Source organism: Ixodes scapularis, unplaced genomic scaffold, assembly GCF_016920785.2.
Source record: "Ixodes scapularis isolate PalLabHiFi unplaced genomic scaffold, ASM1692078v2 PGA_scaffold3__209_contigs__length_174095766, whole genome shotgun sequence".
In the NCBI taxonomy this organism is placed as follows: domain Eukaryota; kingdom Metazoa; phylum Arthropoda; class Arachnida; order Ixodida; family Ixodidae; genus Ixodes; species Ixodes scapularis.
In genome coordinates, this window is record NW_024609868.1 from 63,036,111 (window position 1) to 63,056,710 (window position 20,600).

Consider the following 20,600-nt stretch of genomic DNA (forward strand, 5'->3'; position numbering starts at 1 on the left):
TTTTTCGCTGACAAGTTTGCACGCACGCTCTTTATGGTACAAATATTTTGTTTCGAAGCGAACTGAAATTCAGGTTTTGTTCGAATTTCTCTACAAAACAAAAGTACTCTTGGAAATATATGTGTTCTTAAAAAAAGAAAGAAACTAGGAAATTATTGCACGTTTGTTTTGAGACACTGACACAAGTTAATGTCTGCATTATTGATTGTTACATTATCATATAAAGTATACTTTTGGGGGTGTGCTCATAAGATGAGACAAAAAGCAATTCTTCGGAAAGAGCAAGCTTATGCAAAGTTAACATTAACGTAACACAAACGTGCAAGTATAAAATCTCTGAAATCAGAGGATTAAAGACTCGAACTTAATTCACAGTGGGGCGCTTGAAGTTGCGGCCACGAGAACCTCTCAAATGCTGACCAATTGTGACCCACTGACGTTATGTTCGGGCCAACAATAAGGAGGCATCTAACGACGTCTCGTGCTCAGTGTGACTGCTACAATTGAAGACCTCTAATGTGCTTTTGATTTGGGTTGGGAATGCCAGGTTTGATGGCAAAGCGGCTCTTCACTCTCAGAAGGGCCTGAGTGCATACCGCATAGTGATTCACGTAAACACCGACGTGTGGTCTTTCTTGAACCAGTTCAACCAACGTGGACGGCGATCCGGATTGTGCTCTGAAAGGGCTATACGGTCTCGACGGCAAACGGGGTAGTCTTTAGATAAATCTTCTTATCACTAAGACTGCATAGCTATCCGGGTGTGTTAGCCACTTGTCAATGGCCAAACTAGTCAAACGGAGAGCTATCATTGGTAGTCCGAGTGTATCGCGGGGCAGCGTACACGCAGGAGCTTCTGAGAGTGTCAACGGCATTGATTTCTGACCAGCTAACTTGCGACCTGAGGACTCACGATGTCTGCAGCCCCGTTGATGCTCTAGGACATGGCAGACGAGTTCCGCCGTAGACACATTGAAGCTACAACTTTTCAGTCACCAACACAACCAACCGCCGGGGACGCGGTTAACCAGCCCATTTGCACCGAGGCTGTACGGCTATCTGAAATTCAGCCATTGTCGCGTGCGGTTTTGACGACTCGAATATTGGTCCGAACTATCGTAAAAACCCGAATGAACGTTCACTCCCAAAGCATGGCCCATCTCCTACCCCCCCCCCCCCCCCCCTCTTTACTCTTTTCACTTTGGGTGGGAGTTTATTTGGAATCTTAAGGTACGCGCGGGCCGGCTGTCATCGGACCGCACCTGTGAGTGAAAGCGTACTCAACAGCTTAGGTTAGACCTTTGTACGTAAAGTAGCAGTCAAAAGGCTTTTATATCACACAAAAGATACGATGTTTGCTACAGACATGATGATAGAATTATGTGCGGACGCGCCTCAAGCATGTGCGTAGCATGTTTCCCTCATTTAGATGTTTCGAAGATGCCCTCACGCTGTTTTTCTGCGATCAATGTGACCGTCATGCGAGGAAAAAGCTCGCCTCAGTGCATACACACTGTCTTTTTTTATGAAGTATAGCAGGCTGACCGCGGCTTAATTGTGGGCACGTGTGTTTTGTTGCGCGCAGGCTTCGGAGCAGGCTGTGGCGGTGGCCACCTCTGTGGCCTACGCGAACAGCCTGGAGAACAGTTCCTCCGCCGGCACCAACGCCAGTTCGTGCGTGGCGGTCCGGCGCCAGAGCGGGAGCACCTTCGACGGCGAGTCGGAAAACTCCCTGGATGCGGTGCTCATCCCGCCGCCCCTGGAGTACGGCGACGGGTGCCTCGACAGTGAGTACCCTGCCGCCGTCTCTCTTTCGCTTCCTGACTGGCAGCTGTCGCGAGACGGGTATACCGGGCCATCGGACTCGGAACTTGACGTCCCGGAGACAGGCCAGCGAGGGGGCGCATGGCCGCATGACGAAGCATCGCGAATACTGCACCGTCTGAGGTGTCACGAAGACGACCACACGTCTAATCGGCGGTCCAAACTATACGATGCCTGAAATGCGTCAACGAATGGTGTGCCTAGTGTGCCCTTCCTCCCACGCATCGAAAGTTGTCCCGCAGTGGCAACAAAGGACGTCAAAAAAAGTGTTAGGCTCTTGAATGTTGCGAGCTTGGTGGTTGGTCGTAGGAGTTTTGAGAAAAAGCACGAGCAAAGGTGAGTGCCGCTGTTGTCACGGGGTCGTAGCTCCTGGCTGCCGAAACTTTCGTGAACTGTGAAGCTGGGAGCGACCTGCAGCAGAACAGGCGTCTGCCAGATCCACCACCGTTGCTCGGACACACGCAGGATCGTGACCGGTGACTGCATGACGCTTCTATGATATCATCAGGAGGAAATCTAAGGACGAGTTTTTTGGACGTGATAAACACACCAGTTGGAGACGCGTTCCAAGCACGGAGTTATTACAATGTACGCTAGAGGTTCAAGTGGCGCTAGTGTGTTGTCGCAAAATGAAGCAGACTGCAACCAGTCGAAAATTGACTTCTGGTAGTGCATTTCTAAGGGAAAAAGTCAGTGCATTTTCTCCCCGCACTCGATTATAAGAGAAAATATCACGAATAATTCGTACGTACTAACTAGCTCGGAACATTTTTCGGTCACGCAGAGAAAAAAATTAGTCAGTTACCGCGTTTTCTTTTTTATTTCAAATTCATTGCATTAAAAACGGCTCTAAAACGGATTCCTACATGTTTTTATGTGCACTGTCGGACACTGTCAGCGAACACGACGTCGGCGCGTTTCAGAGGGGGGGATATACGTGCCAAACGGACAAAGCACATATGGAAAACCAAGAAAGACGGCAAGAGCTATACGCAGCAATACTGGACCAGTAACTTCCTGTGCATGAACGATCAAAATAAAATAAAGGTCACAAAATATGTTCTAGTTTTTAATAAGTAAGTACTGCTTTACTATTTCTGCTCTGTGCAAAAATGCTTGTTTTACGTTCAAAACATCACCCGCACGATGAAAAATTTTGAAAATATGCGCCTGATAAAAACTGCCCGGCACAGAAAATAATAAAAACACACCTTTCATGGCCCACGTACTTTATTCTTTACGTTTCGAATGTTTTTAACCGCTCGTAAAGATGCAAGACCTGGAAAGTTTCATATAGTGACAGGACTAGCATATTAGCGATATATGGGCGTCTCCGGAATGCTGGCGAACCTTGAACATACTTTATATTCCTCTCGATCGTTATTTTGCTTATAATCGTCGCTTGTTTTACGCACCTGCTGCCGTGGAACAGAGGTTTAGGCCTGAAATATAGCGAAGTTAAACTTCGTTCACTGATGAAGAAAAATGCGCTTACTACAACAATGACACTTTACAATGCTAATAAAAGTACGTATTATTCGGTACGACCCAAATGAGAAAGTGTTCCGTGTTATTTTCCGGCGGAGAGACGAAATGCACGCGAGTATTCCCGGAGGAATGCAGAGGAGAACCGCCAAAGTAAACTGTTGAAGCTGTCTGCTTCAATTTAAGCCCCGGAAGTCGCATGGACACTAGCGCCAGTTGAACCTCTAACGTACATTATAATAACACTCCACGTCACAGTCACTTACAACTCAAAGATGTGAGGACACGAAAATTAGACGGGTAGATTATTCTTCAAATAGAATACTCATTGACCTCATAGTAGGTACACCAAGTTTCAGAATTTTAGAGCTCTAGTAATTGCAGTAATCAATTTACGGATTTTTATAACTCTCATCTGGCGACCAGGCAACACTGCCAAAGTTAGTCACACCATGGTGCCAATAAACGAGGTGATCATGAGCACTCTCTCATTCTAGGCGCCCCATAATCGCCATAGCTTGCCTCGCCACGGTGCGATCGAAACCTCTCACACCGTTCGGGTACTCCAACGCTATTTTCGCTCTCTCCCCCCCCCCCCCCCCCCCCCCGACCCTTTTACCTTCCGCCCTGCATGCACCTGCGAGATCGTCACGGACGACGGCGACCACGGCGAGTTTGCCCGCGACTCGTCGTTGCTGGAGCTGGTCGCCAACGGGCCGCCAGTCTAAATGACCAGCTTCCAACATCTTTTGATAACGATCCTTCTCATCGCTGCTGCGAACAGTGTCGAAGGCTTCAATGAAGCGAGCGAAACCGTAGACGTAATTGTAACCAAGCGCATCCTCGAAACGCGGTAGGTAAACGAGGAAGCTGAAGCTCGAGAGAGAGCCAAGTAGGGGTGTCGCGAACCGGCCGAGGTCCAAGTTCGACCAGGTTCGACTTTTTCGAACTTTTAGTGGAGAGTTCGACGAATCTTGTATTGAGGTTCGACTCGTGCGCGTATGCGCGACAGGCTGGCCAGTTAACTTCGGATTGGATGGCGATGGCTAAGGTATGAATGAAGGGCGGCACTGATTGGTTATTTCAGTTAATACAGTACAAAAAAATTAAGCTATTAACTTCTTCAGTAATTAGAATTAATTTATTTTAATTGCAACTGTTCATAAAACTAAAATAACCCTCTGCTAAAAAAAAAAATAAGTTCTTCAGATCTAGACATGCTTGTACCAAGGTCTGGCCACACTGTCTGCAAAGTCGAAGCTGTCGAATCTGGTTAAAATGTCGAAGGTTCGCCGAACCGGTTCGAACAAGTCGAACCCCCAAAGTTCAACTTAACTTAAATATCCGGTTCGACAAAAGTTCGCGACACCCCTAGAGCCAAGTCTGTCATGGTATATTCGGTTGGTCGCTTTCGAGCGCTCCAATCATCCGAGTCGGAGCTGCCAGATCCTAGAGCGCCTCCGCATCGGAGCGAGAAAATCGGCGCGCCCAGCCGAACGCTCCTCAACTTTTCAGAGCGGCAAGCCGAGCGGATAGAGGGTGGCCGGCGCCGTTATAGAGGACGGCGCGAGCCGTCCTCTAGCGGAACATTTGCTGCTCGGATTCAAAGGGTTCAGCAGTATTCAGTCGTTCATTCATCCGTCAATCCTTGAAAAATGGCAGCCATCAACGCGGACGGTGCCGCCCCTAATATTTAAACGTCTTCGTTTCAACGACATTTCACCTCATTTCGGGGAGCACAACACAACGGTGACGGCGTCGAGATTGACGGCTGTTTTTCGCAGCCCTCTTTCTGCGGAGTAGCTTTCGACCGAAAAGCATCATGGCGGAATGGCTGGAGTCACGTGATCGGTCGTCAGCTAGATCTCTCGCGCGCTCCCACTTCCAAGTCAGAGCGCCTCAAACAGCTCCGATTCGGAGGACGGCGAGAGTCTGAGCTTCGAGAGCGATCCGAACGAACAAGCCGGATATACTTGGAGCGCCTGGCATCGACCAGCCGAATGCACACCGGCTTTTCAGAGCGCTTTAAAAGGCTGAAAAGCGACCCGCCGAATATACCATAAGTGCGTGCAAGGGGACGCCGGGCGTTCAGCGGATGACGTCCGCTGACGTCGTCCGCTGAAAAGTCACGACGGACTTTTCCAAAAGGCGTAGATCTTAGGGTCCTGCATATAAATTGATTTATCCGCAAAACTGTCGCACCGTTGCCAAAATAACTTTAGTAGAAATGAAAAAACATCGATGGGTCCTGGCAGTGTATTTCTAATATTTTATTTTTGGCTAGTCCTAAGGCAATTTTGAAGACAATTTTGAACTTTTTTTAGAAAAGGGTGTTCCCGACTCTCTAGGCCCCTAGCAATATGCTCACTCTTTTTAAACACTTATATGAGGCGTATTATTTCGTGTAAAATAAATCAACGAAACCAAAACTGACGTTCGGCTTTCTCGCCATACAACCACTCTTAAAACGGAGGTGACGTCAACAGTGAACCGTCGGTTTCGGTAGAGTATAGTGGTAAGGAGCGTAGATGGCGCGGTGAGCTGTAGCGGCGCTGTGTAGTTTGACAATGTTGTGGCGTTGTACCGCGTTGCGACTGCGGGTAGGAAATTCGTGCTTCGCACGCCGCTTGCCAAGCCACTCCCTGAATCGGTTGCCACGCTTCACACGATGCACGGATGACCCAGTGACTCGCGGCCGTGCGTCGACGCAACGCAGTCAAACGCGTTTAAACGCAGCTGTGTGTATGCACCTTAGTTTTTGTAGAGATCCCTTATTGCCAATAGTGTTGCGAGCGGCGGTATCGCATTACAAAGAGCAATAATTGTTGTGTGTGGCTGTTACGTATAAAGTGAGACAGAACACCTTGACAGGATTAACGGGGACGCCATAAGCTTTACTAACGCAAGCCATGACACAAGTGTGGTCCTGCTTGAGGCGGCTCCGGTCAGAGCTTCCCATATAAGTTTATATAGGAGGCTGTGGCTCGGCGTGCATGCGACAAAGTCCTGGGCTTGCACAGGGACGTTTAGCGATGTCCTCATTCCCGCATATTCGCGCATAACACTTCAGTACACCACAGGCGCAGAAAGGTCTCGTTGGATGAAAGGCTGGATGGATGTACAGGAAAGATCGGAGCGTGCTAAACGAGGTCTGCTTTTTGGCATAGCCCCTGAGGAATACCAGAAACCGCAGCACGTCAGCCAGGAACAGTTTCTCGCGAGACAAAACGGACAAAACACAATGATATGCCATTTTTGTTTTCCCCACGTTAAAAAACCCAGGCTAGCGATTGTAACACTGGATAAATTGCTCATCTAGAGCTGAGAGACAAGTCGCCCGTTAAAGGGGTTATGACACGAAAATCAAGTGGGCAGATTTTTCTTAAAATGGAATGCTCATAGGTTAGTTAGTACATACACCAAGTTTCGCTATTTTTAGAGCTCTTGTAATTGCAGTAATCAATTTACGAGATTTTATCATTTTCATCTGGCGACGAGGCAACACTGCCGAAGTTAGTCACGCTATGGTGCCCGTACACCACGTGTTCATGAACGCTCTCATTCTAGGCGCTCCCATGATCGCCCAAGCTCTCCTCGCCGCGGTACGATCAAAACCACTCACGCAACTCGGCAATCCGAGCGCTATTCTCGCTCTCGCCCCCGGCCCGTTGACCTCCGACTCTGCATGCGCCTGCGTTATATTCCTGGACGACGGTGACCACGACAAGTTCGTCCGTAACTCGCCGTCGTTGGAGCTGGTCGCTAGCGGGTCGCGGTTAAAATGAATAGCTTCCAACATCTTTTGATAGCAATCCCTCTCATCGCTGCTGCTATCAATGTCGAACACTTTGACAAGGCGAGCGATGCCGTAGACGTAATCGTCACGGACCGCATGCTCGAAACGCGGGAGGTAAACGAGACGAAAAGTGTGAAAGTGCGTGCAAAAAGACGCCGCGCGGGAGGCTGGCTACATAGCCAGCCTCCCGCTCCGCCCCTCCGAGGGATTCGCAAATAAATCAATTTATCCACAGAACTATAGCGCCATTTGAAAAACAAATTTAGCTGGATTATAGGAACATACAAAGGGTCCTAGCAGTATAGTTATCTCATATTTTATTTTTTGCGTGACATAACCCCTTTAAGGCAAACTAATTTCAGGCTCTATGAGTATACACACAACACAAATACTATTCCTTTTCTCACTAGAAAAAAAAATCTTATGTTGTTACCTCATTAAACGCTTTTCAAGTTTGTCCTCGCACAATATTCCCGAGGGAAAAGCGATCGGCTATTTGAGTCCACACGTCAGCGAACTGAAATAGTACTTACTTCCATTGTCAGAAACCTTTCTGACAAGAATATACGGTTTTCGTTTTTATTAAATAAAAATAAAAGCGATTTCAGAAAAAAAAAAAAAAAAAACTCGATCGAAAACGAAGACGAGTGGACTCCGTTCCCTTCGACCAATAGCCTGAAAAACTTTATTTAATGTCATGGGCCACGTGACTAAAAACCTAGATTTGTTTTCCCAGTCTCGGGCGTTGCGGTCATCGGTCTCGGCGTGATTATTGCTGGATCTGTTGAATTAATCTGTACTGCACGCAAGCGCAACTTCGGGCTAAAACTTCGTCTACATTGTCTAGTAAACGCCATTACCGAGAAATAGATACGCCTCGAAGACGTATCTATTTGAATCGTAAAACTGAACTTCTAAATCGTCTTCGTGGTCCCTTTAAGAAAAGAGCGTGACCTATCACGATCACGCCTCTTGATTGGGTCTTCGGAGTCCTTATCTCCTAATACCGCACTAATACCGGCTTTGGAGTCATAATGAGATGCTGCAAGGAAGATAATCCCCTTAGCACTCCCCTCTCCAAAGCTGCGAGGAGAGCAAAGTTGGGGCAAGGTAAAAAGTGGAGAGGATATAGAAAAGGAGGATGCGGGCAAAAGTCGAAAGCGCGAAGTGTACGTCGTCCTTTAATGTGTCAATAGTCTGTAGTGGTCGGCGACACCACACGGCATTCGCGGCTGCGCTTAATGGCGGACGTTCACGTGGGCCGGCGATTTTCTTAAAGTCAGTATCACACTGCTTACGACATCATCCAAAAGACAGTCTGCAAACATTTGAGCGCGAGTCCCCCGAGATCCGTTTTAGTCAGTATCACGCTGCTTACGACATCATCCAAAAGACAGTCTGCATACAAATTCGAGCGCGTGTCCCCCGAGATCCGTGCATCAAATGCTGCATGGTAATAAGTTCAAGCAGGAAACTTGGCACTCGGCATTCGAACCAGGGACATTGGCGGTGCCTCGTGTTTTCCATACTGTCTCTTGTATGATGCATGAGCAGTGTGACCTCGGCTTAAGGCAGCCATTCGAACACTCTGCGAGGTTCGGCAATCTTTTAGTTCACAACGTGAAGCCGTGACTGCGAGCACGTAGTATTGATTCTGCTTATGAGATTCGTCACCAGAAAGGAAGTTCCTCTCGCTGCTAATTTGTTTGTGAATGTACTCCGAAAAAAAAAACATTATTGAGGCTGTCGGCCAACTCCTATGAGTTCCCCGACAGCGAGAAACAATAAAGCGATGCCTAGTTTTAAATTTTGGAAAGAAAGAAGATGTCTAGGAGGCTGAAAGGACAAGGCGACTACATTCACCTGACGATGACCCATCCTGCCGGCCCAGCACAGCAACAGAAACGTATACGGCAGAGGAAAAGTGTAACTGCAAACCTATATCACTCACCGGCTCCAGTTTAGGGGGAACATTATTCATGACAAGGTGCGAATTGACACGTCTTTGAGAGCTTTTTATCGTCACTCAAATACATCTTACGTGTTTGCACTGGATGGCGTTACTTGTCGCGTGAGTTGAGGCACGGTGGTATCAAGCAGTCGAGCCCAGGGCGGAAAACCGACGCGTTCTCGTTTTTTTTTTTTTTTTACTTCATGTTTTAAAGCGTTTTCGAGATTAAATTTACGCACTTGTTTTCCTGAATTGTCGATTCTAACGTTGCCCGTAATATTTTACACCTACAAGGGGGGGAAAATGCGTAAAAAATTAAGAAGGATACTTAGGTGGAAGTGTGCTTAAAATGAAATGCTAGAATACGTTCCTTGTTGTTGTTGTTTTGTTATTGTTGTTGTTGTTGTTTTCGGGGGGAGGGGGTGGGGGATGTTTGCCGCACCAGAGTTTTTGCGCATGAAAACAAAACTACGAAGACACATATGGAAAACGAAGCATACTGGTCCGGTAATCCTGTTCCATCTACTCAATGGGCTTCTTAAATTACACGTTCGTCGGAAGGGCCATGCTTCGAGCCACGCCACCAGAAAGGTATGGGAGACGGCCGGCCGTACTCCTACTCCTCGCTAAGCCCAGGCAAGTCCTTACGGCCGCTGCAGAGGTTCGTGTTTCAACGGTGGCTCTTGCTAAGATGAATAGGTGCAATCCAAGCGAGCGCTGACTTTATTTTTATGCAGTGCTGACATGTACGGGCTTCATAAAACGGGGCTATCGAAGCTGAAACCATACCACTCCTCTCCGCGCCCGAACAGGTATCATAATGCGACGCGCGCAGAGTTGCATGGAGGGAGTTTTGGAAGTAGTCTATAATCTCTTTGACATTCTCTGCTCTTCATTGCATAATCGTACCGCCACAATACAAACAACGCCGACCCTCAGCTGAAATAGCTCAATTCGTCGGACTTTCCATCGGAAACCGGTGCTGCGGTAAATAGAAGAGGCAAGGCTGCATTACTTACGCATACTCGACTCGTCTCAGATAAGCGCGCGGTCGAATATAACGCTTTCCTCGCTAACGGTGCTGGGGAGAATCGCCCTTCTGCGGTTTTCGTCATGCAACCAGAGATAGAGAACACGAGACAGGGCGAGGCAAACGGTCCTCTCTCTCCGTTTTTTGTTTTCTCTACCTGACGCCCGAGCTTGTGACAAACGACGACGCTTCTGCGTTCAGTCCCAGCTTTAATTCACCTCGTCGAGGTCCCTATTATTAGAATCATCACCCTTCCCTGTCGTCCATATTTGGCTCGCGCTGGGTTAGGAGCGCTGCACTTTAAAAAGTCTCCGCAGTTATGCATCTTTATGAAGTACAGGGAAGACCACATCTCGGGATGAGCGAGCGCTAGAGCCACTGAGCCTGGAACAAGCTATGCTAATCGAATGTTGACATGGTGCGATACCCTGTGGTTGTTGTTTTTAATCGGTCGACTGAATTGATAATAAAAAAAGAAAATCAGTAAAGCATAAAAAAGTGCATTCAATGCATGCTCGTATGGGTGACGGGAATAACGAAAATCTAGGTTAATTGATTCCTTTGTTTTTCCCCTAGCCCTATTTACTACGTTATATTTGTGTGTGTTTCTGTTAGTATTATTATTTAAAATATTGCGTGTTTAAATGTTTTGATCGCTACTGTGGAGGAGGCGAAGGCGTCTGAAACTCACCCAACATTTTTTTCCCGTCCCCACTCTCAGAAATATATACATATACTTATCTTTTATTGAGCTGCGCGTCAGAGTAAAGAAATTTCCGTCATCTTGGTGGTTAAATTTATTGTTGTCAATTATCTGAAGCTTTATCTAAAATAACCAAAAAACGGGTTTCCGTTCTCCAGAACTGCGGCAGTAACAAACGATATTAGAGACTTTTAGCGAACTGTTACCGTGTTCCGTGTACCGCACTATATATACCGGAGCCTTTGAAGCATGCTTTTGAGCGCGCGCACCGCGGTCACGGTATCACTCCGCCGCGTACGGTAATGGTCTGCTATAAAAGTCCCTAATAGAGAGTTTTAGGGAATCGTTTTTGAATCCGATACTGTACGATGGGCCGTCCGGTACGAACTGTATACATGTTAGAGTCTTCTGTGGCAGCGCATGCGCAGTGCGTACCGGATGGCCCATCGTACCGTATTGGATGTGCAAAAGCGGTTCCTTCAAAGTCTTTATCACCTGAGCTTCCTGACACATAATAAAAGCTCGGGAAGTCGCATTTCTGAACTGTAACGATCGCCAAGAGACCGATTTCACCGAGCGTTCGGCGCATCCATGCACGCCTTAGTTAACTGGCTGCAGTGCGCGAGACGGCTCGTTCCGTTGCCTGCACTGCTTTTCTCAGCACTCTGCGAGGTTGCCGCGCGTGCAGAAAAACTTCCTTCGATGCATTGCGGCAGCATGGCGCCCACTCCGCACAAGGCATCAAAATGGCGGCGCCCGCAAGAAAATCGACCAATGGAGTGCCGATAGCTCGATACACTAAGCATAGTTTTTTTTATTGGCTCTAGTTGGAGAAGCCTAGCCAATGAAGATACACAAAAGGCTCCCTGGTTACACTTGGTTGTCGATGCGTCGGTAGGATGAGTTACTTCGAATGTATTCAAATAGTTAGATGTTTACGAAAAGGCACTAAAGTCGACGTTTCGGTGATAGCATCCTCAGGGGCGCCCACAAGAACCAAAGAGCCTTAGCGAAATGTAAGAACCCTGCTTTCGTGGCGTTTCGGGACAAGTGCTTTTCGATATAAGCCGACCTTCTTCGCACCTTGCCTTTTTTTTTTTTTTTTTGTGCCAAATGTAAACTTTTTGTGAGTGCACATAAACCGGGGTTACATTGCATGATACAAAAAAAGTTTGCGAACACGAGTCATCGCCATATCCTTGATTCAAATGCCGCGTGCTAAGTTTTTTTTTTTTTATCTCATTGTTATGCGGCATTCGAAGCACCGATCTCGCGGTGACTTCCGTTCGAATATGTGCGCAGAGTGTCTTCTGCATGATCGATATAAACAGTGTGATCCCGGTTTCAGGGTCCCAAGGAAACCTAAATGCTAAAAGTGTTTTTTTTTTTTTTTTGAGGGGGGGAGGGGAAAGTGTGGAGTTTGATTTTTTTTTTATCCCGTGTAGCATTTTTTGAAGACCTCTTTCATTCTTCGGCATGTTTTTTTTTTCTAGTTAACAGCGAGGCACAAGTAAGTTTTCGGCATATGACGGTTATCTTCACTGAGACAGCAGGCATTCAAACGCTTAGGTTTATGGAATTAAGGTGTCAGTACAAGCGAGTTCGTTCAGACTAATGATAAATGAAAAGGCTAAAAGCGCGCCAAGAACGAAGACAGAATAAGGAACTAGAGAGCACTTGTCCTGTCTAGTTCCTTATTCTCCGTCGTCTGTCTTGGCGTGATGCTTGGCATCTTTAAGTTTACAGCAGATTCAATCCATCATTCGTTAGGACTTTTTCGTACTGGAAAGAAAATATTGTTTTAATTTTATTTTGTTTGGAAGTGGCGGAAAAGGAAGGGGGGAGGACAGAAAGCTGCTATTGAACGAAATTGTTAACAAAAAGGCTAGCTCATAAAGCAATGAAAAGTGGTTTTGTCGTGCATTATCATAATTGGCGGCATAGAAAATCGGCCGGTCGTAAACAAGCGGTACACGCCGGTGGATAGATCCAGCAAAACACATATCAAAGCAAGGAAAGTTGAGAGAAATCATGTGAATGCTGGACTAACAAATATATTACTATTAAAGACCACCTTTTTACTCCTTTGCTATGTTTCCGCCATTTCCCAGTTCCACTCCCAAGCATCAGCCAATTGTTCAGCTCCAACCCATCAGCATGAGCCAATGCTCTATTTACAAACAAGCTCACGCTTTCCCACGCTGTGGTGCCTGGAGCTCGTCTCCGACTGGTGCGTCTAGTGTCCTATTTCGCGCATACACCAAAAGTGGTCCTGACGCGGCAACAAACGACGTCACAGAAGCCGGAGTGTCCTGCTGTCGGACGTCGCGATCCTGGTGGTCGGTCATAGAAATGCTGGCGAAAAGTACGAGCGCACGCGGGTGTCGCTGTCGTCGCGGCGTCCAAACTTCTTACTGCCGAAGCTTCCGTGGACTGTCGCACCAGAGAGCGACCTGCAGGAGAACAGGCGTCTGCCACATACACCTCCGCTGTTGGGACACCGCCAGGATCGCGACCGGCGTAAGCATGACTGTTCTATGAAATCACCTGGTGGAAAATCGAGGGACCAGTTTTTTGGACGCGGTAAAAACACCTGTCGGAGACGCGTTTCATGCACCGTACCCACACCAGGTCATTTGGATCTGGTTTCTGCGTGCGCAGAAAGCACATTCGAACAAGAATACGCGTCTGCGCATGCGCTAGGCCGACAGCAGCGCCACCGTTTCGGCGTGACGTCAGAGTATGTATATACGCCGGCAGCAACCGCCAGAGAAGGATCTTTACCGAAACGGCTTTCGGGGCTAAAACAAGTTGACAGAGGCTGTGAATCACCAGCGTCCATTTTCTTCTCAATTGAAGTCGCATTCCAAAGGTTTAAGACTGCCACGTTGGATCTTTGTTGATACTCGCGATATATTACGTGGTTTCTGTTTTTACCCGTTTCGGTTTTCTTCTTCCGCCTTCAGCGAACTTTCGCAAAGCAAACTTCATAATATTGTGAATAAATAATCACTCGATGAACTGAAAGTCTTCGTTGAAACTGGCATTTAGAATTGACATTTTTCTATGAATGGTTTCCGAAGCACCTGGCTGCGTCATAAAAAGAAGGGGGAAAAAAAGTCAGTTTAGTTTATACAAGGAAATTACCTTCGCAAAGATGGTTAACTGCGTGTTTTTTTTTTTTTTTTTTTCGAATAGAGCTACGTGGTTTGGAGAGCGACCATTCAGCTTGTGTTAAGAACAAAGTCAATGTCGTCTTTCTTGCTAAACTATCGTAAAGACGCTTTACACACGCGCCAAATTACAGCCGTCATTGCTGACCTTCTCTTGTCTTACCGAGATGCCGAGCAACTGAAACGATAGTTAACGATCTTCTACAAAAGCCGATGCTTTAGAAAAGGACACAATTGAATCTGATATGGCAATAACTTGGCCTGCTATGGTAATGATGAAGTGAAATAAACGGAATAAGAGGAAACAAAAACTGAAGGTCAGTTATGGCGGCGTCCATGCACAGCTGCTGCAAAGCGTCTATATGTATGCACACCGTTTTGCGGCCTTTTTTTTCTTTTTTTGCTAGGATTGAGGGGGCGGAGATTTTATTTAAAATATTAAAATTGAATACCAATTTTGTAAGGTCTCAGCTTTAATTCACGATAAATTATTCATGGTCTAACCGCATTCGGGAATACGGGCTCGAAACATATCGCGGGACATGTTCATCGTCTTTTCTCTTGTGTCCGAAGAAGAAATAATTAAAAGATGCAGATGTATAAAACCATACCGATCCAACAGGAACGAGTATTAGAAAGTCGTCACATAGCAATATTTTGGGGTCAGTATACACCTTTACATACGAACTCCGATCGCAGATTCGCAGCCAACAATGCGAACAGGGGCCCTAAGCTGGACGCATGGAGAAAACGACGACGAGAAATCTGGCGGCCGCGATTGGCCAACGCTACACTTGACCTTGGCGCCGGCCAATCATAGCCGCCGAATTTCTCGCCGACTTTTCCACCAAGTGTCCAGATTAGGGCCCCAGATGTGGAGCAAGTAGCAGAAAAGTGCACCGTCATGACACTCATCCTACTCGTTTCTTTGCTATCGTCGACTAAACCAATCACACACAAGAAAAACGCGGGAATCACGAAGTGCGTGAGTGGTTGTTTAGGGGCCCTAAACTCGTCAAAGGGAAAGTTGGAGCCCAAAGTTCGCGGAGCACGCTCATTGGACGTCGGCGAAAGAAGCGCGAAGTCATCGTCGTGATAGGCCAATCAGTGCGCTCCCTCAACTTCGGCCCCAACTTTGTTTTTGACGAGTTTAGAGGCCCTGCTGGGGCCCTAAACTGGCAAAACGCAAAGTTGGAGCCGGAAGTTCGCGCAGCGCGCCGATTGGACGTCGGCGAAAAAAGCGCGAAATCATAGTCGTGATACGCCAATCAGTGCGCTCCGTCGAATTCGGCCCCAAATTTGTGTTTGACGAGTTTTGGGTCCCAGAACTCGTCAAACGCAAAGTTGGAGCCGGAAATTCGCGGAGCGCGCCGACGGGGCGTCGACGAAAAAAGCGCGAAGTCATCGTCGTGATAGGCCAATCCGTGCGCTCCGTCAAATTCGACCCCAACTTCGTGTTTGACGAGTTTAGGGCCCCTGGTATAGAGAAACACAAAAAGAGGGCGAGCGCCGTAGCGGTACTCTCGTGATGCTGCTTGATTCGCTCCCTCGGGACGTTTACCGTTGACTGCGCTCGAGCCAACGCTACGAGCTGATGGGACCAATCAGGCACCGTCAAAAACGCACCGTCATGGTGTTCGTCATATTTCCGTACGTGTTCTATCATCGCTGAAGCAGTCATAAAAAAAAAGGCACAGTTACTTGCGCTTTCGACGCTGCTCAGTTGGTCCCATTAGATCGTAGCGTCGTCTGCGTCTGGACTGAAGCTGAAACGAAGTACAGACGACCTTTCAGGGCCAAAATTTGGATAGAAAAACACGAACGTAGCACCTAAGGAGCGTCTTATACAATCGTCGCGCGAAAGTTAGACCCCTTTCAGAATACGGTACTCTTGGCAACTGTGAAATCCCCCCACAATGGCGGACTAAAACATCAACGTCACGGCACACTAGAAAAAGCACACCCCCTAAAAAAGGTGATGATCGCAGTGACGCTGCACTTTTGACGCTGATTGGCTCGTCGACTCTTAGTGTTGGCCGCGCTCCGACGTTTGCTGTCTTATGTAATGACTTGCACGTTCCTCCATGCAGTCGCTCCGCCATTGTGCAATGGTTCCGACCCTTTAATAATTTGCACAAGACTTTTGAAAGGGGTCTATAGCCAGCCGGCAACAGCCAGGCTGCGCCAACAAGTGGGAGCCCAACGTTATACCCTGTCTCGTTGCAACTTGGCAAAAGGTGAACAATAAGCCCACATGCGTGCGGATGGCTGCGATATGTGCTACGATCGTAATGCAAATATATGCGGAGGGCAGGGTGTAAGATAGACAGGTGGGGAAACGGCCCATAGAAACCTACCGCAGCGCCGTGACCCGATTGTGTACTCGTCTGCTTGCGGGTGGCTTGCGGGTACCCCCGATTTGCGACAGATGGCGCTGCGGCGAGAAGAAAAAAATTGGAATCGAATTTGCATGGAACTCTATGTGAGAGTGCGCAAAATAAACTGAGAGCACGACAGTCCTCCATTGAAAATCCACGAGAAACCTTCTCCGTCAGTTTAACCGGTTGCCAGCGTTCGCCCACCCGGAGTGAAAGTTCGCGGTGCTCCACATAGATGGCGCCACAGAAAAAGAGAAAACCGAGGGGGACACAATCCGGTCGCTCATTTGGCTCTCGTTTCCCCACCTGTCTATCTTACACCCTGGCGGAGGGCAAGTTCGTCTGCTTCTTGCGCAGGGGGTAGCGGTGACGTTAGAACGCCGAGCCCTGATTGGCTGATCGCGACCCCCTATCTGAGCGTCGTCTGCTCCTTTGCAACGTCGTCTGCTCGCTACGTCGTCTGCGTCTGTCTTACCTTTCCTGCGACTTTCGAAAGTACAGAGGCCAGATTCACGAAACGATCTTACGCCAAAAATGTGCGTAAGACATAACTTAAGAACAAATTCGTATTCACGAATTCGTTGAACAGACCGAGGCCAGATTCACGAAACGATCTTACGCCAAAAATGTGCTTAAGACAAAACTTAAGAACAAATTCGTATTCACGAAACGAAATTATCGTAAGTTTTGCGCAGGTTACGACGGAATCCTACGACACCTCCGAAGCTGTCTTACGCACTTCTTACGATCAAATCAGCATGGCCGACAGCGTCGCAGTCGCGACGACCCACGGACGTTTATTTTTCTACCTGCGCTTCTGACGAGTCCCGACTTCAAGCAGCAAGAAAAAAGTAAAAAGTACTTGAAACAGACCACGACGAACAAGAACGCTGGATCCTACAAACACCTGGGAAAAGCTCCAACGGCCACGATGTCACCGACCGCGACCAAACGAGCTGGGCAGTTAGGCCTAGCAGGCACTCCGCGACTCGGCGACCGTCTGCCCACGACCGGCTGGCGTGCTGAATGGAATATGCCCGCGCGACCTTTGTGAACCCTTCCCGTATTATACTTTGATCGCTGACCTCAATTTCTTCCTCTTGTTATCTCCTTGCTTCTCGAGGCGACGGTGACTCGCCGGTGAAAAAGCGGTGAATCTCCGACAGACGCAGGAAAAGTAAAGCAGCCATCGCTTTGACTAGCAGATCGTAAAGCAGACGACGTTAACTGCGACAACCCGCCGACGCCGTTAAAGAGTGAGGGGTCTCGCCGCACACGATTGGAGGGAAAAAGTAGTTGGGAGGGAACTTGTGGACACTAAAACGCTCATTCTCGGTTCTAAGCAAACAAACCTCGGCGCCCCGGGACACCTTGCCAGTGAGTCCTTTGACTTCCCTCCTTGATGCGCGTCTGCTAGTTGTTAGACAAAAACAACGTACCGCTCGAGTTATTTCGTCTGCCCTCTCTTAAAGGCGAAATCGAGTTCGCTCCGAAAGTCGCAGGAAAGGTAAGACAGACGCAGACGACGTTGCAAAGGAGCAGACGACGCTCAGATATATAGGGGGTGGCGATCAGCCAATCAGGGCTCGGCGTTCTGACGTCACCGCTACTTCCTTTCTCATGCGCAGAAGACGAAAATGGGCCCAGTTGCGAGGCGTATTAGAGCATGACGCAGCGAAAAGCCTGATAGCTCTTCGCAGTAGAAGCGCCCTCCGGTGATACGTACTCACGTCCCGATTGGCCCGCCATGGCAGTAGCATCTGCCGTACTGGCATGTTATGCGATCACGGCTTCCTGGTCTACCCAGTATTTCTTGCTTCAGACACTAGGCTAAGCGGCGCCACCATTAAAATAGCTCGCATTTGAGCAATGCAGCCGCCACTCCCAGGCATACCCAGTATTTCTTGCTTCAGTCGCTAGATAGCGCAAAACCAAACAGCACTGCAGGTTGCCCATTGAGGGCTTCTTCCGCGTGAGTCGGATTGTAGAATATCTCCTACTACGATTTCTGAATGCTGCGAAAGTTTGCTCAGCGCGCTGAACTCGTCAAGCAACCGCCGTCTGTCACACTAGATCACTCTTCAAGGTGCAGCATTGTCCTAGAAGCGCACAAAAAAAGACAAATGAGATTAAGAAACAATAAAAACCGTTCGGCGCGCCTACGTAGAAAGAAACGCGACATCTAGACTTCATTTTCATCCCACAGTGAGCCGCAACGGCCGCTACTAGCCATCCCGGCCGATCCAGCGCTGTGGACTCATCTCGCGACTTGGCGTATCGCGCGTTGCTGCTCTACTCTCGAAGGTCACGTGACATTCGCGATGCATTGGATTTGCTCCGATGGCTCCTAACGTCATCTGCGGTCCGGCCTAAGGTGAAGCAGAGTAGAGTATTCGCGACTCCAGCAAAACGGACGCCGCCAAGCGGGAAAACCGGGAACCAGCCGGTCCAGGTCGCTCCGCGCCCCGCCGCGTCTCTGATGGCTTTCGCGGACGAGTGCTGTCGGCGCGGCGGCGAGCAATGTAATTTGACGAAGGTCCGAAAATTTCTTAAGTTTGCCTGAGTGTTCATTTGTGTGGTGAAGCCTCAGTAAATTGTTTCTTTCCGTCACGTGTTTGAAAGCCCGTTTATTCCACAACACACGATCGCGTGCTTTCAATTTTTTGAATGGGGAGGAATCACGGAAAAACGTTTTGATTTCATGTCTGTCTCTAATCACAATCAAAGTGACGACTGCTTGGTAACTGATAAGCGGTTTCTTTATAAGGATGTTGAACAGTAGACAGAGGTCGACAGACGAAGTGTTTTACTAGAGGGGACACCAATGTTGCAGTCAAGTGAATGGGAAGGTTCGATAGCTGCTTTCCTTGAGTTTGGTTGTGCTGGATTAGCTTCAGGTTAATTTGAGCCACTAACGCCGGCCGGTGCGTTGGCTATTCATCTTGGCGGCTTTTCGCCGAAAAAGACCACATTGAAGGAGTTGGGCTAATTTCGCAATTACTTGATTCAGAAAACCTGCTCGCTGCATATGATTAATGAGGGAAATTATCTGCTTTCAAAAGGTGGGGACGCGTCTCGCAAAGATAGAAACTGTCACGTCGTTAGGATCTATCGCGCCTCCAATACTTATAACCCCTGTCGAATCCAGCAGCAATATACGTCTACATTGCTCAAATTGACCGGCCACAAGAAAAAAAATATACTAATTTTATTTGTTCAGGATTCGAAGTCAAGTTCAATGCAGAGAGGTCTGAGTGAATCTCCGATTAAGACTCTCCTCAGCTTGTCCGCATTCGTCTCCGTTCTACCGGCTAGAACCATTTGGCTAAGTTTAAGTAGTACCTCTCTGTCTGTCAAATATACTTTTATTCAGCAGTTCACCCTAATAGTTAGTCAACTAAGTTCATATTTCAACCCGAAGAACATACTAATATCGCTTTAGTGGGACCATAGTACATAATATAATACATAACCGCACATTCATCAAAATGACTTCTCGATTGCTACTAAAACCTGAATTGAAATACGAGTATCAGCTGCTTAGTGAAGTGCCAGCGAGTTGACATGCTCCTTGGCTCAAGAAGCGCTTGCTTAATTTTCGTAATTTTCCTGCAGCCTGTGTTCTTGACCGAGCACACGACTGCAGCTGTTTCTTGAAACGCGGACAGGCACAAAAGCTCAATTTCGCGGACAGGTAAGTCGCATGATCGAGGCATGCGAGTTAGCTAAACATTACTCTTGGTGGAACAATTTTGGAATCCTCGCCGCTTTCCTTAGATGATCAAAACTAATTAGAGTCTATTGCCGTTTCTCCGCAGCCCATAGTTTCGGTTTTGATCGAAGTCTCCGCAGCGAAAGTTTGACATGAAAAGAACAAAAAACACCGGCAAAACAAAACTATGCTCGGCAAGTTTATGCGCACCGGCTAAACTTAACTGTCTCAGTTCAAATACCCATACAATTGGGCATTCAACAAAAGAATAATTGTTAAATTGAATGCGCCACCCATTCAGGCGGCCAGGCCGAGCCGACGCGACCTGGACTCAGCCGCCATGTTTGTTTGGTGGTGGCGCCCCCTATAGGTCGCTGGAGTCGCGAATACCCTCCTGAGAAGTCTACGCGAATTTGTGCGCAACCCGCGCGACACGACGGTTTCTCCATTCCGTCGGCTCCCAATTAGCGAGCTAAGGCGCTTACGTTGCCAGAGAAAAAAAAAACTTCCTTCTTAACTTTGCACACGCTAATGACACATTGGCTGCG

At 47.9% G+C, this 20,600-nt stretch overlaps 1 protein-coding gene across 1 annotated transcript in view; it reads left to right on the forward strand.

Moving 5' to 3' along the window:
* Window positions 1-20,600, forward strand: part of LOC121048214 — a 132,978-nt gene that overhangs the window by 35,250 nt on the left and 77,128 nt on the right. The window contains exon 4 of the mRNA XM_040504278.1: window positions 1,586-1,787. Within this exon, the coding sequence (XP_040360212.1) occupies window positions 1,586-1,787 (202 nt within the window). The remainder of the gene's footprint in view (window positions 1-1,585; window positions 1,788-20,600) is intronic.